A 15,276-nucleotide genomic window follows, 5' to 3' on the forward strand; every position below is an offset into this window, starting at 1 on the left:
TAATCCAATCCAAATTTGGAAACAAGTTTGAACTATAAAAAGCTGGAAAGTTTATTTTAATGAAAAATAAATATACTAGTTAAAATATTTGAATATTGTTTGTAAGTGTAAAAAAAATATATGATCGAATAAATTAATAAAAAATTATTATTTGTTATATTAAACTCAATCTATTAATATTTAATACAATCGATTATTTATTATTATATGCTAATTAAATGTTATCATTGTTAATGTATTTTCGATTAATATATATACATATCATTTTCGGAGTTGTTCTTTTGAACTTTAAAACTTAATTTATTAAAATAAAATATATATTTTTTAAATATCGAAACCTTTCATTTAACCTTTTAAACATCTCAGTCACTAAATAATTTTTATTTATAAAACTGCTAAAATAAGTTTAAATATTCAAAAATTTGAAGTAAAATATCTAGTGATTTGTAATTAATTAAATTTTATAATTTTTTGCTGAAATAAAAAAAATTGATTTAAAAAAATTAAATATTGATCTCATTTCCTCGGGTGGTAAATTCAAGTTATATAATGAGATACTATTTTAGGGCAAAAAGGAAAATGCTATAAAGGAAAAAAATTCTTACAAGCCATAAATTTAGATTTCCTCTCTTGTTATTGGTGACACAATATAATGGGAATGTGTCGAAATAGTCCCGACTCCAATTTTCCGTTTCAAGATGGATGCCACCATAGTCATGATGTATGGATGAAACTTGGTGGTTGACGTTGAAAGGAATGTTAGGAAGAGGTAAGGAAGGTGAGTTAGCGAGTTTTTTAGAGAATTGATGCGAAAGAACGTCCATAAGTAGTAAGGAATGGTCAGTGAATAATAAATGCCTCTGTTTGAAACCTTTCTCTAAATCTAGTTTACCTATTGTTTTTAATTATGTGATAAATGCAGTTTGAAAAAAGGATTTTTTTCAAAGAAAAATTTCTGATCAAATTTTACCTAATGACAAATAATTCTTGTAAAAAATTTTTCAAGATGAAATCACAAACTTTTTCAATAAAAAATCTTTGCTTAAAACTTTGTGAAGATTTTTTCAAACTATGGATAAATGTGTTAAGGATTTCGCACCAGAGAAAATAAGAGCAAAATAAATGGTATTGTTAAACGTTATTTTTGAAAAGTAAAAGTAACTAGTTACTGCGTCTTTACATTCCAAAATAAAAAGGTATGTTATTTTTTATAAAACTAGTTACTTTTACTTGCAAAATAAATATTTATACTACGTTTAAAAATTTCAGTTTGATAAGTTTTGAAAATTTCACAAATATATTTTTATTTTTCTATTAAAAAGGACTTATTTCGTGTTCTTAAATAAAGTTGAAAGTTTTCGAATAAAATATTTTGATGTTTTGGACACAATTTTCAAAAAATAAACATAAGGGAACCAAATATAAATTCTTATATTTTTTAATGAATGAAAAGAAAATCATTTTAAATGATTGTGCAATTTTACGTTAAAAAATTAGCGTTAGGAAAGCAAAGATTTTATTTTAAATAAGGCTCTGTCCAAAACATCAAAAAATTAAATTCTCAAACTTTCGAAACTTTAATGAAAAAAATTAATAATTTAGATATAAAAACAAAAACATGTCCAAAACATAATTTAACATCAAAATTTTCGAAAGTTATCAAACTTTTGGAATTTTTTTTGAAATGGTTTTGGGAACAAAAAAGAAATTTTTTAAAAACAATCATTAATTAAAATTTTAAAATGTCTAATTGCAATTGTATTATTAAAAATATCCCTTAGCTCAAGATATTTTTATAAGAAATAGCTTATCGAAAAAAGAATAGTAATACGAACTTTACATAATTTCTCTTTCGAGAAATATGAAAAATATGAGTGACTAACTAGATATAGAATTCCAAATATTTAATCCTAATCTAAAATTGCTAATTTATATGAGCCTATTCTCGATTTTTTTAAAATTCACATAACCTGAACAAAATTAAAAATAATGTTTTGAGGTGACGAATTTAAAAAGAATATCGTTAAAATATTGGAATTTTTTAAATTATACTGAATTGATGAAAGGTTTTAGAGTTTTTTCTCTAAAATTATACAAAGTGGACATTTTTTTCTATCTAGTTATAATAAACTTATTGTAGAAACAGGATAAATCAGAATCGATTATCAAATTCATGATATTATAAGCGAAGAATGAAGTTTACTCATTAAAAAAATTAATTGCTACCCTAGTGGTAAACTTTTTTTAAATATGTTTGGTATAAACTTAAAGCAAATGTGTTAGGTAAATCGAACATGAAGGATAATTTTGGGTGTTGTACGTATCCCGGAAGATATTCGTCTATCCATTCAACTTTCCTAAAAGAAAATTTTAATATTTCAAAATTAGATAAAACTTGACTTTTTATTTAAAACTTTGCTTTATTTCCATTTTTTAATAATTATATTGATCTTAACGATTTTTTTGATACTCATAACCACCATTTTTCTTATTTTATCACACTCGGTTTATGTTGGTTATATTTTTAAATCAAAATAAATATTGAACCAAATCAATTTGAACATTAAAAAGTATTGATAAATATATTCCTTTTGTCTGTTTTTTATTTTGCCATAATTCTATACTTTTTCTATAATTTATTGCCTTTCCTTAAACTTTTCCTTTTATTTCTTGTAAAATAACTGTTTATCAAATTTATGCACTCTTCATAATACAATGATACCGAAATGTTGACAGAGATCCTTTAAGCTAAGAATATTTTAATATTTGTTTTATTTTTTATTTCCCTCCTTTTATATTCCTTTTTTCCTTGCATTCCTGACCTGATTCTTTCATTCTACTATTTCACCCCCCCCCTTCTCAAACTAGAATTTCCGCTAATTACCATAAAAGCAAATCTCCATTGAACGGATGAATTGAATAGAGAATATCGATATTCTGATGCCAGTCTTTAAGCAACGCTTCGATCTCTTTGATCACCTGGTTCTCTAAAATGCTAAATATTTCGTCAGTTCTATCTGTTTCCTTATCAATTACCTGTTATAAGCGTCATTGCATAGGGAGATTTAAAAAGTTTTTAAAATAAAAATTAACCTTTCTTTAGTTAAATAATTTATTATGCATTTAAAAAAAAGAAAGCCATTTAGAACAGTTTACATGCACACGCATAATAATATAGTCAAAAAGACGCTTAGAATAATTAGAAAATTTTCTATAATATTTAAGAAAGAATGTTCGATTATTATATGCTTTCCAGTAAATATTAATATTAATCCACTCACTTTAACAGAATCGAGAAAAAAAACAAAATGAAAAATTAACAAATCATTTATATAACTCCATTGTTATAAATCTCGATTCAAGATTCCAAACAAATACCACTTAAACCTAGTTTTCGCCATAAGAAGGCATTCAGCCATTTTATATAAATTGACTATCATAGTTTTTAATAACACAGGTCATATAACTACTTTAGGAATTTTTTCACATATACAACTAATTTATTTTCAAAAACTTTAAGTTCAAAAATAAGATAAGAAATTTTTATATCTCAGGCAAAAGATCAAAATCAAAATTTTTAAATTTAAATATGAATTCTTATTTGGGTTGGAAACTCAATTATAATATATGTCTTTCACACATTTTTAAATATTTTGTTTTTTTAAAAATATATTTCTTATTTTGATTCTTTAAATGTTTTGAAACTTTTATATAAAACCTATAATAATTAATATCTTTTTAATTAAATGTCACAAGACACTAATTAACATAAAAATGACATCAATTAGGTCAAAAATATATACACTATATAGGATCGATGAATATATCATATTTACATTATCGGCTGGAGAGTTAGCAGTGCTGGAAGTTTTATCGGAAGAATGAGTAAATTGGAGGTCTGGCACATGGGGGGAAGAATGAGACAATTGGATGTCTGGCACATGGGAGGAAGATTGAGTGTGGTGCAAGGTAGGATTGTTATGCAGATAATCGTTTTTGAGCCCATTTGGTGGATTATTGATAGTGTGGCTTAGGGTATCCTTCGATTCGAATGAAGAGGAAGTAGAGAGATTCTTTATGTTATCTGTGATACGAAAAATTAATAAAATAAATAACACTATATTAGCCATAAGATCTTACTTTCATTATTTCACTATTAATTCTTTTCTTTCTTATGCTTAACCTTTCTTTTTTCCTTCATTTTTTCCCCTGTTTATATGTATAAATTTAATACCTTCGTATGAGGATAAAATACGAGATATATTATGATCGCTTTTAGAATGTTTCATCAACATGAGTAAAATCTTTTCACTCCTTAGCGTAAAATGGAATTCCTTGTTATTGAGCCAATGTAACGTTAAGAAGGCTGAAAAGTCTAATAAAACAAATTTGAAAATGTAAAACAGAGTATGATAAATTATTTAAAAATATTTCCCATAAACCCATAAATATTGTTTTAATAATATTATATATATACTATATACTATGGAATTTTTTTTATAATTTATACTTACATTTTTATAATGAAAAAAAAAATCCGATATGTCATAGCAATTTGCTAAAGAATCGTCGATCTATCTATTCTAATTTAGGTAAATTGCTAAGATCGACGACCTTTTCTTAAAATGAAGATCATGATAGAGATCCTTTTGGCTAATGAACGATTCTTCGACCCTATTAAAAATTATCTTTTACTTTTACATAAAATATATTATTAAAATATAATTTTATTAAATCAAATTTTAAAAAAAATATCTATCATTAGTATCCACAAAAATTTATACTATCCCTCATTTTTAGTTTAAATTTTAATCATGACAACATTTTTCTCACAGAAAAAATTTATTCACAATTTATATATACATTTAAATATTAAAGACAAAATTAATTTTTAGGTTTAAACTGTCTATAACTAATGAAGCTGAAGACGCAGATCTGGTAAGAATTTAAATTAATAACGTAGCAGACAAGAAAAATTTGATAATATTGCAGCAATGATTCATCTACTAGATTCAAACTCAATTGACCCTATATTAATCTGGCAAATAAAATTATGTTAAGATTTTGGCTTATTACTCATTTGGAAAAACCAACATGATCAACCATATAAAGAGTTAAATTCCAATGACAATATAATAATTATATGAAATTGAGAGATAACAGCAATGTATTTGCAGTAATGATCCATCAAGTCTAACTCAACCAACCTATAATAATCTGGCACAGAAAGCTATAAAAGACATACTTATTAACTCATTTAGAAAACCAACTTGATCAACCCTATCAAGACTGGAATTCCAGTGATAATATGAATGAGATTGAAATTTTGTTTTTGATAAATATTTCGCAAATTCTAATTCGTTTAAAATATTTTTTTATTCAAATGTAAAATAAGTTAATATTCTTGTTACTTATGTAAATATTAAAAAATAAAATCTTTATAGAATATGATACACATTTGCCTTCAATAGCTTCCTGTAGAGCGCTTGCTTATGAAGGAAAAAATGTTCTTAATGAAAGATCTCGGTGTTTAAATGATATTAATTTAGAAAAAAAAAATATAAGGCATTTATTTATATTAAATGTAGCTCTGGCTATGAATGGTTGGAAGCCATCCCCAGTTCCAATCTCGGGAATGGTGACCAACTATGCATATCCATAGCTCTTGGCCTTGACAATGCAGTGTGCCCTTCTTTGGGTTGATTGTGGCAGTCCACCGAATCGAATGCTTACTATCTCCATAAATTCTCCGGCAGACATCAACCCCGCCATAAATCTATTAACCAAAATTTTCCTGTCCTGAAAAAGTTAATCCATCCACGCTCGAACCAGTAGGACTTTCAATTTGCAGCGAAGTAACCTCTCATTTTCTGCCACAGAAAAGATAGAAACCCTTAAAAAATAAGCTAGCTTCACAAACAGTTTTTATACTAATAGTCACTACCTTAGGGATGTTCGGGAAGGAGGCCCTCAATTTTTTAAAACCATAGCCAAAAAAAAGAGAGATTACAGGTGATCCAACAATGAATTCTATCTTCAAGAAGATTTCGACATTCACTCCTCTCTAGAATGGCATGTTCCTTTTTTAAGTTTATTTTTGAATGTCTTTTATATAAAATTCTTCCATATATTTTATTTTGATATAGTTTATATTGTATCTTATTTTTAAATTGAAAGCGTTTATTAAATAAAATCATTAAAAAATATTTTATATTAAATTAAATATTTTTAAAAAAATTTATTAATATTTTCTGAATATGAACATGAACGAACGTTGAACGCGTTGTTTAGAAATGTTTACCAATAAAATAAACTAATAATATATCTCGTATTAGGATATAGGATTCGTGGTGATTCGGTATCTCTTGATTTTAAATTATTTATTGAGAGGTTATTTTTAATTAAAAAATCGAATGTTATTGAAAATGTATTCCAGCATGTGCAGGGTACCCATACGGTGTATTTCAGATATATTTGCAATAAACCCTTTGTTCTTTTTTATTTATAAAATAAATCTATAAAAAAATTAATATAAAATAATAATAATTAATTTATAGTTCGCGGCAAAAAAATATCCGAAATAAATAGTGTGGGTCTTCTACACATGCTGGAATACCTTTCCAACAAAATTCGATTTTTTAAATTTCAAAATTGCCCTCATTGAAAGATTAAAAATGTGATCACAATATAATTTCGATCCTTGCAAATCGGTAATGCTTGGACAAATTAACAGGAAAATCAGCTAAACCTTTTAAAAGCGAGCAACAAAATTGGCCGAGTTAGCAGTTTTTAGAAAAAAATAATATTTAATAAACCTTTATCGATATTATCCAACTTTGCCACCAGATTGAATTGAAACTTCACTCCGTCGAAATTATCGCCCTTATTATCGGTATTGTCGTTTCCGAGATTTTTCGTTTCGGTTTGTTCGTGAGGGTGATTGGACGAAAAGGACGGCCAATGGGTGAGGTTTAGGAAATTTGAGAAAGATGATTGGCCGAAAGATGAAAGGGAAAAGGTGTTACCTTTGTTGATACTTTTATTGGCAGAGTTGTTAAAGTTAGGATCATCTTTAAGCCTTTTTTTCTTTAGACGGACATTCCCATTCGGCAAGTGACACAGTTCTATGGAATGAATCTTTTGTCTTTTTTAAAAAATATATCATTTAATTCTTTTTCTTTTTTTCCCTCCTTTATAATAATTAAAATCCATCACAGATAAAGGAAAATATTATAAAATGTTATAATATAAATTTTAAAAAATAAAAATATACAATATATTTTTTAAAAAGATAAAGAGTTCCTTGGGAACTCAAATAGTTAGCTCGAATTGCTGAAAAAATTTAAAAAGGAACCATGATTCCCATCCATTAGTTATATTTTTCAGAAAATCGGACTTATGAGCTCATTTGTTGAGATTAATATAGGAATGTTAAAAATTTAAAAGATCATATTTCCTAATTTTTAACCTTTCAAATTATATAAATATAAACTTTTGGTTGGAGAAAAGCTGCCTACATAAGAGAAATCCCAAAGATGTTTTAAGCTAAACCAGGGGATATTAGTAAGACTATCAATTACCATCGAACAAAGATAAGTGAATAGGTTAACGTCGAATCAATTAATTAACAAAAATTAAATTTATTCGAAATTATCAAATTTCTCTAGTAACTGAATAGCCGAGTATGATTTGATAAAAAAATTTAAGTTTAATTTACAGAATTATTTTTATAATAAATCGTCATATCCGGAAGTTATCAACTGAATATTTTTTTAATATTTGCTTATAGAGAGATTAGCCTATAATTGTATTTTGTATATCATAGGGAATATAAATCGGTTTAAATTATTTTGGCAATGAATAGCATTATTTTTCTCTTATATAATTTTAAGCTACTAACATTTTTTGGTTAACTGAAGCAAATACCTAATTCGAATTACTTGCCCCTTTAAATTTCAAAAATGCGTACGAATTTCATTATTAATTATCAAATATTATACGATATATTTATGATTATTTTTAATATCAAATTAAAACATGGGCATGACAGAAAATAATATAATTTTATTTTATATGATTTTTCCTATTTTCATCTGATCATAAATCTACTCTTTAAAAAACCCCGATTTATGAGCTATATTGAAATTAAAATAAAACTAAAACTAAAAAACGGCGTTACATATATAATACAAAACAATTAAATAATTGCAACAGTTTCTAAGCTTTATCTAACATTATTCATATGAAACCTGATATATCTCAGATGCTTGAGTAACCTGAACTTGTATTGATTTTGGTGATGATGGTCTTGCACACCACCCTCATTTCCATTTGCAATATTAGGATCAAGATCATTTGGCGTTGTGTTTCTCCCGTCATTAGCGGTAGGATTATTAATATCGAAATTATTAGGCGTATCTTGCTGCATGGAATAGCGAGAAAAGTTGGAAAAGGTCTTGTACTTTTGGTCATTTTTAAAAGGTGGGAGGGAAGGATTTTTTGTGATTAGCGCACCAGTGGATTTTATGGTGCATTCTTCCCTCCAGATGCGGACGATGTTATCAGTGCAGCATGTGATAAGCACGTTGGGTACTGTGCCCCTTTAATGATAAAAAATAAAATTTATGAGAATTCGTGATGTTTGGATTAGCATTTTCAATCCGCTAAATTTTTAGATAGTTTCGGGTTCGTATCCAAATCAAAATTGTGAAATTAGGTGTTAGGCTTAGGGGAATATTAAAATATCTTTATTTTTTTAAAAAATCTAAATTAAGAAATTATTTATTAACAAATAAATTTTAATATAAAAAGAATTTAAATTAAAAATAATTAATAGACGTGTTAGGTTCGGGTTCACAAGGAGTTCAAAAACGGGTTCGGGTTTAGGCACATGAAAAATCCCTCTGAACCCGATTCACAAGCTACCAGTTGGTTTTGTTCAACACCATAACTTGGGTTGGGACTTGGATTTTGTAATTAAATATTTTGACAACCTTAACGCATTAATAAATCAAAATAACAATTTTCGCTTCTCATATAATTCATCGTTATCATCAAACCATCTATAAAAAAGTCGTGGTAGAAAATTGAGCTTTATTTGAGCTACTCGCCAATAGGGAGACTACCACCACAATAACCACTCAAAAAATGATTATTTTTATATCTAGTTATTTTGTAATTAATATTATTTAGGGGTATGTAACATTAAAAAAGTCGTGGTAGAAAATTGAGCTTTATTTGAGCTACTCGCCAATAGGGAGACTACCACCACAATAACCACTCAAAAAATGATTATTTTTATATCTAGTTATTTTGTAATTAATATTATTTAGAGGTATGTAACATTATATATTTTAAAAAGGCAAACTATCGAGATAACTTAAAAAATAGAGAAAATGGGTGGTAATCCTTGATTTCCAGAGACTTAAAGAGGCCAAAATTTATGACTCAGCCCGAATTTTAAAAAATTTAATTTTCAAGCCCAAAATTATTAAAGATTTTTTTTAAACCTGGCTCAGCGCAGGATTCTTAAAAAATTTCAGTTTTAAGCCCGTCTAGAGATTTTAGGAAATTTTTTGGGCCGGCTAGAAATTTCTAAAATTTTGTTATTTTGAATAATTTTGGCTGTTTTGCAAATTTTTTCAAGGGGAAATATGAACAGTAAATGAATAAGTAAACGCGTGAGTGTTAATTAGTATAATTTAAATTTATTTTTTAATAGGCCAGGTCCGGTTCAGACCGTTTATTAATTCCAAAAAAAATTAGTCGACTGCATTTAAATCGAGTTTAAAAAGCCAAATAAACGACCACTTTTTTTCGATTTTTGAGCGTCCTAGCTAGCCTTCACTAGATGGGAAGAACGCTATGCTTTAAATCTCTTTTTTTAAATGTTATAAAGGGTACACTATTTTAAAATCAATAATATTTTACAAAATTATTACCTAGGCATGTAGTGACTGGTTTGTCTCCATTGAAATGATAAGACGGGTTTGGGATGGTAGAGATACGTGTAAAAAAAGTCCAATTTATTAGATTGGTGTCCTTGATCGGTTTCTAACACTTCATCCTGGGATGGGTTTGCTTTTCGTTCATCTAAATTTATTTTTATGATATTCCATTAATTATACATATAGTATTTATTTTTGTAGGTCTTCAAACTGTCTAAATTAATTAAATTATGTTCACTGTTTGTTCAAACTTTGAATACCTATTATATTTTTGAAATCAGTTATTGAAGATTAAAAAACTAAGGCCCATTTATAGTAAGTGCGAAATATAGCGATGTCGTTCATGGGATGTTCAATCATCGCTAAAAGATAGTATAGCTGTATAATATCGCATTATGTATATTTTGCAATACACATGGCTTGAGAGACATCGAGATATTCCACGCAAACTAGAAAAAAGGCCCATTATTATTAATAGCGATGCAAAATTGCTCCAATTGAGCCATTTTTTTTTTCACCTTTTCTGGTGGTAAGCTCCTTCAACATCTCTCTCCACTTTATGTTATTAATACAATCTCTTTTATCTAATTTATACTTCTTTATATTGGCTCTAACTTTATGGCCCCATTGAAGTTTTGGCCTTCCTCTTTTACGTTTTCCCATCACTTCCAAACTCTTAACTTTATTTCCTATGTAGTTAATAGGCCTTCTCATTGTGTGCCCATACCACCTAAGTCTGTTTACCATTAACTTAGTCTTAATGGGCACTACCTTTAAACTACTTAATATTCTTGTACTGCGCACTTTATCCTTTCTTGTTACCCCAGCAATCATCCTCAGCATTCTCATCTCCATGGTTTGTAGACTTCTCTCGTCTGATTCTTTGGTTGGCCATGTTTCCGAACTATATAGAATAGTTGGTTGTATTATGGAACTGTAAATGTTTCCCTTTAATTTGTGTGGGATTCTTTTATCAAATAGCACTCCAGATAAAGATCTCCACTTTAGCCACCCTTGATTAATCTTACTCTTTTCTATTGTGCCGTTTGTTTGTATAGTGGAGCCCAAATATTTGCAGCTTTCAATTGCCGATATCTGCCATTCATTTATATCAATACTCTCTGTTTCATCTCCTCTTATCACCATATACTCCGTCTTTTCTCTATTTACTTTTAATCCGTGCGTTTCTAGGATATTTATCCAACTCACTAGTCTTTCTTTCATTTCATCCTTAGATTCTGCAAGTATCACAAAATCATCTGCAAATATCATATTCCACGGGACTGTTTGAGGTATAGACTGTGCTAATACATCTATTACTGTAATGAAGAGAAGTGGGCTGAGAGCCGACCCTTGATGAACTCCTTCGGCTATTGTGAAGCCTGCTGAAGTACCTGTTGTGCTACAAACCATTGTTGTATGGCCCATATACATATCCTGTATTATTCTTATATTTATATATGGCTAACTCAATATAACCTCTTCAGGCTTGCGTAATATTTTCTGACTAAAATACTGAGTTACCCCTTTTTAAAAATTGACTCAAATGGAGCAATTTTGCATCAATAGTTGGGTTTAAATAAATTATATTTACCATAGATTTTTAAAAAAAATTATCAATTATAAAATATAATTTGGTTAGGCATTCTAGCAACCGTGTGGTTGTGGTGTGGCTCGATGACTATCGCTAATGCACGATAACGAATGTATTTATCCAAAAACATTATGGCAAATGAATTATCACTCACAAATAAATAACCAAGATCCGATGTGCCCTATGGTTAATTCATAATGGATAGTCATGGTTCGATCAATATTTCAATTTATAAGTGTATTTTTGTTGAAAAGAATTTAATATAAGATAGAAGTAAAAGAAGGCAATCAAATTAAGTTGTGAGTAACAAAGTAATTATATTAGTGGAAATATATTTTTGTCACAGTCAACATCAGCCGTCTCATTTCGTGGAAGTAGTAACCAAATTTTTTAAAATTTGAAAACCAAAAACAAGACAAAAAATAATTTAAATTGTTTATAATTTTATGATTCTAAGGCTAAGATGTATTTAAAAAAAATCTCCAAAAAAAACTCACTAGGGAAAAAAAAGAAAGATGATAATAAATTTTTTTGAATGGTCCGGACAAAGCTCCTTAGACCCCCCTAAGCCAATCAAGTCGAGCCCCTCTACCTAGATGAATAAAAATAATTAAATTATAAAATGGATACTGACTATTTATATATTTGCCCCCCCCCCCTTCCTTGAATTTCAATGACTTAAAAATAACGATGAGTTGAAGTATGGTTAAGTTGACTAAAAATACGAAAGGAAACAGTATATCACAATATTGGATATAGTGTTGAAACGGCACGATTTGAGCTTAATTTTAAAAATGACTAATTTTATCCAGAAAAATATAACGTAAGTCTGAAGATTTTGTTCATAGATGGCACAACGGTTTGGATATCTATTAATGAAATCTCAAGGCTTAGGCAATATTTTTTTGGCTAAAATATTGAGATAGTCGTTTTTTTAAAAATAGGCTCAAATCAAGCCATTTAACAGCTTTTTTTTAGAAAAGCTCTTATATTTTGATTCGAATCTCTTTTTTTTCTCTATTTTTAAATTTCAAATATTATAAATCAAGTTTAATGTTTTTTTTATCAAACGATTACAAATAATCAATCATTTTCTTTGTTAAAAATTTTATCGTTTGGTAAATTTGTGGTGATAAGAATATAAAAGGGGGAACGGAATCGTAATCATGTTATATAACTCGCTTTCCAGAGAAATGACCAGATTTATCTATAAATGGTCATTTTATGAATGTTTATTTTATAGTATATATTTAACAAAGTATATTTTTTTAATTACTTGTTTTCATTTCGAACCATATCTTGATTAGGGGATCTTCCTAAACAAAATTAATCATTAAATATTATTATTTTTAAAAATAAGTGGTATTTAAAATTATTTATTATACTAATTCCTTGTCAATTGTTGCATTTCTTATTTTATATTTTTTTAATGGCATTTTTAAACCTAAATAAGCTTCCAAAAGTTAATTTATTTTCTTTTATCACAATAACAACCATTATAATTTCAAGTTTTTTTAGGAAGGGAGGTACTTGTTATGTTTAAAGAACGATAATTAAGTTTAAAAGCTATCTATGAAAGAAAAAATTAAATATCGCGCTCCCTAAATAGAGACATAGTCGAAAACGAAGTTTCTCTATGTTACTATTTTTAGATTGGGTTTTATTCGGAAATATATAAAAAAATGGCTAGCAATTTACAATTTAAATTAATTTCATTTTAAATATATCATTATTTAATTTTTAAAATATTTCACAGCGAAGAAAAAAAATTTAAAAGATAATTTTGCATCTAAAGTTTTATATTTCAGCAACGATCAATATTTTAAGGAATTCTATCTTTTTTTTTCAATTATCATACATTGTTTTTTTTTCTTTCGATATAGATGAAATAAAATTATATCAGAATCAACTACTATAATAGCAATCCAACTTAAGCGCGTAGCCCAAAATTAGGATTTTTTTAAATAATAAAAAATTTAAAATTAGAATTAGAAAAATAATAATTTGAAGAACAGCTATAAATATATAATCAATTTTTAAAAAACAATTATTGGTTTTATTTTCATCATTCAATTAATATTAATTAAAAAGGGAAAAAATTATACACAATTTGTTGCTATGAAAAAATGAGTCTTGGATATTATAAAGTAGTGGCATTTAAATGAATCATTTATTCTTAATTTATTTATTTTTGGTAAAAAAAATTCATATAGGATGTAATATAATGAAAATATAAAACACACTGTTTCATTGAAATATTAATAAATGTTATAAAATCATAATATATCACAAATTGTTTTATAAATTGAGGTACCTCTCCTTGTCATCTTTCATTTGTTTTTATTTTGTCTTTTGCTTTAGAGTATTTCATTCATAAGGGGAGAAGGGGGGGGGGGCAATTACTATGTAATTCTGGTCAATATGTAGAAAATTTTATTAGTAGTGATTATAAATACAAAAAGTTCGTCAAAAATGGGTCATATTGTCAAGTCTTCTTATAATTATAGTGGAATTAGTTAATGATTGATGTGAACTAAGCTGTTTCAACTTAAATTTTCTTAGAAGATTCGAATATTTATTCGATAAGACATATGAAATCTCTGTAAAATATAAGGAAAAAATTGATGTACCCTTATTCACCCCCCACCTTCCAATCGTACAGATATTTTATAAATGATAGAATTTGGTATATATTAACATCAGGTATTTCTAAAAAAAAACCATTTTATCGCAAACAAAAGAAAATATAGTATTTGTATGAACATTTTTTATTTGCAACTAATTTTTCATAAATCAAATAATAGTTCTTGTTCATCAAAATGATACATTTATTTTCAAAAATCATTTTATTTTTATATAATTTATTAGGAAAAAAAATACCGCGCTTGAGGTAGCAAAATATTGGCCATCAGGCGAAAATTCGACGTGATTTATAGGATTCGGTGATCTGTCGTGTTGTTAAACAAAAAAATGTTTGCCTTTAATGTAAAAAATTTGCTTTTCATTTTCTCTCGCACCCCTCTTTTTACCATTTAAAACTACAAATAACAAAGCATTTAATTAGCACTCACAAAGTTTTCCAAATTTTAACCCACGTACATCCACTTTCATTGAGTTCATTATTATAATTATGACTATTATTTATGTTATTAATATTATCTTCTGCTTCATCGTGAGATTCGTAAGCGTCAGCTCCCAATATAAATTTCGAATTAATCGCATTCATTCCTTCAACTACATATAAAAATTAATATTTAATGTGGTTTAATTATTCGACTTATGGCTATTAAAATTATTTCATTTTTAAATTCATTAAAAAAAATTATATTGATTATAAAAAAAAACTAAAATGTGGATTTATGTTTGGGAAGTTTATATAATCTCAATATTTTTTTTATTTACAATTTGCCAATTTCTTTAAAAAAATAATTTATTATTTTTCCAAAATAAATAATCATAATCACATATTTAAATTTACCGCTGGTGTCCTTCTCTGAGCTAGAATTATTCTGAATACTCTGAGAAGAATTCGTATAACTCCACAAGGAGAGTCCGCATCCACCTGCTAAAAAATAATTACTAAGGCTCAGGCTCAACGAACTGACCCAAAACCCTGATTCTATGACTTGGGTAATTTGCCAGATGTATATGAATTTTTGATCATTGGAATCTGTGTTGGGCTCATTATTTTCTTGGTTTTGTGAGTTGGTTTCCTGAGTAATATTGTTATAAAAT

At 27.3% G+C, this 15,276-nt stretch overlaps 1 protein-coding gene across 4 annotated transcripts in view; it reads right to left on the bottom strand.

Annotated features, from left to right (window-relative positions):
* The window catches only part of LOC135926640 (uncharacterized), an 84,809-nt gene that overhangs the window by 51,061 nt on the left and 18,472 nt on the right, over positions 1-15,276 (bottom strand). For all 4 annotated transcript variants that reach the window (XM_065462567.1, XM_065462568.1, XM_065462566.1 and 1 more), the window contains exons 4-15: positions 15,020-15,254; positions 14,613-14,775; positions 14,422-14,488; positions 12,818-12,857; positions 9,942-10,092; positions 8,250-8,600; positions 6,816-7,144; positions 4,235-4,375; positions 3,837-4,084; positions 2,885-3,036; positions 2,266-2,357; positions 606-892 (exon numbers count right to left, since the gene is read on the bottom strand). In XM_065462567.1, coding sequence (XP_065318639.1) covers positions 606-892; positions 2,266-2,357; positions 2,885-3,036; positions 3,837-4,084; positions 4,235-4,375; positions 6,816-7,144; positions 8,250-8,600; positions 9,942-10,092; positions 12,818-12,857; positions 14,422-14,488; positions 14,613-14,775; positions 15,020-15,254 — 2,256 coding nt within the window. The remainder of the gene's footprint in view (positions 1-605; positions 893-2,265; positions 2,358-2,884; positions 3,037-3,836; positions 4,085-4,234; positions 4,376-6,815; positions 7,145-8,249; positions 8,601-9,941; positions 10,093-12,817; positions 12,858-14,421; positions 14,489-14,612; positions 14,776-15,019; positions 15,255-15,276) is intronic.

Source organism: Gordionus sp. m RMFG-2023, chromosome 3 (genome assembly GCF_954871325.1).
Source record: "Gordionus sp. m RMFG-2023 chromosome 3, tfGorSpeb1-WG-v2, whole genome shotgun sequence".
In the NCBI taxonomy this organism is placed as follows: Eukaryota; Metazoa; Nematomorpha; class Gordioida; order Chordodea; family Parachordodidae; genus Gordionus; species Gordionus sp. m RMFG-2023.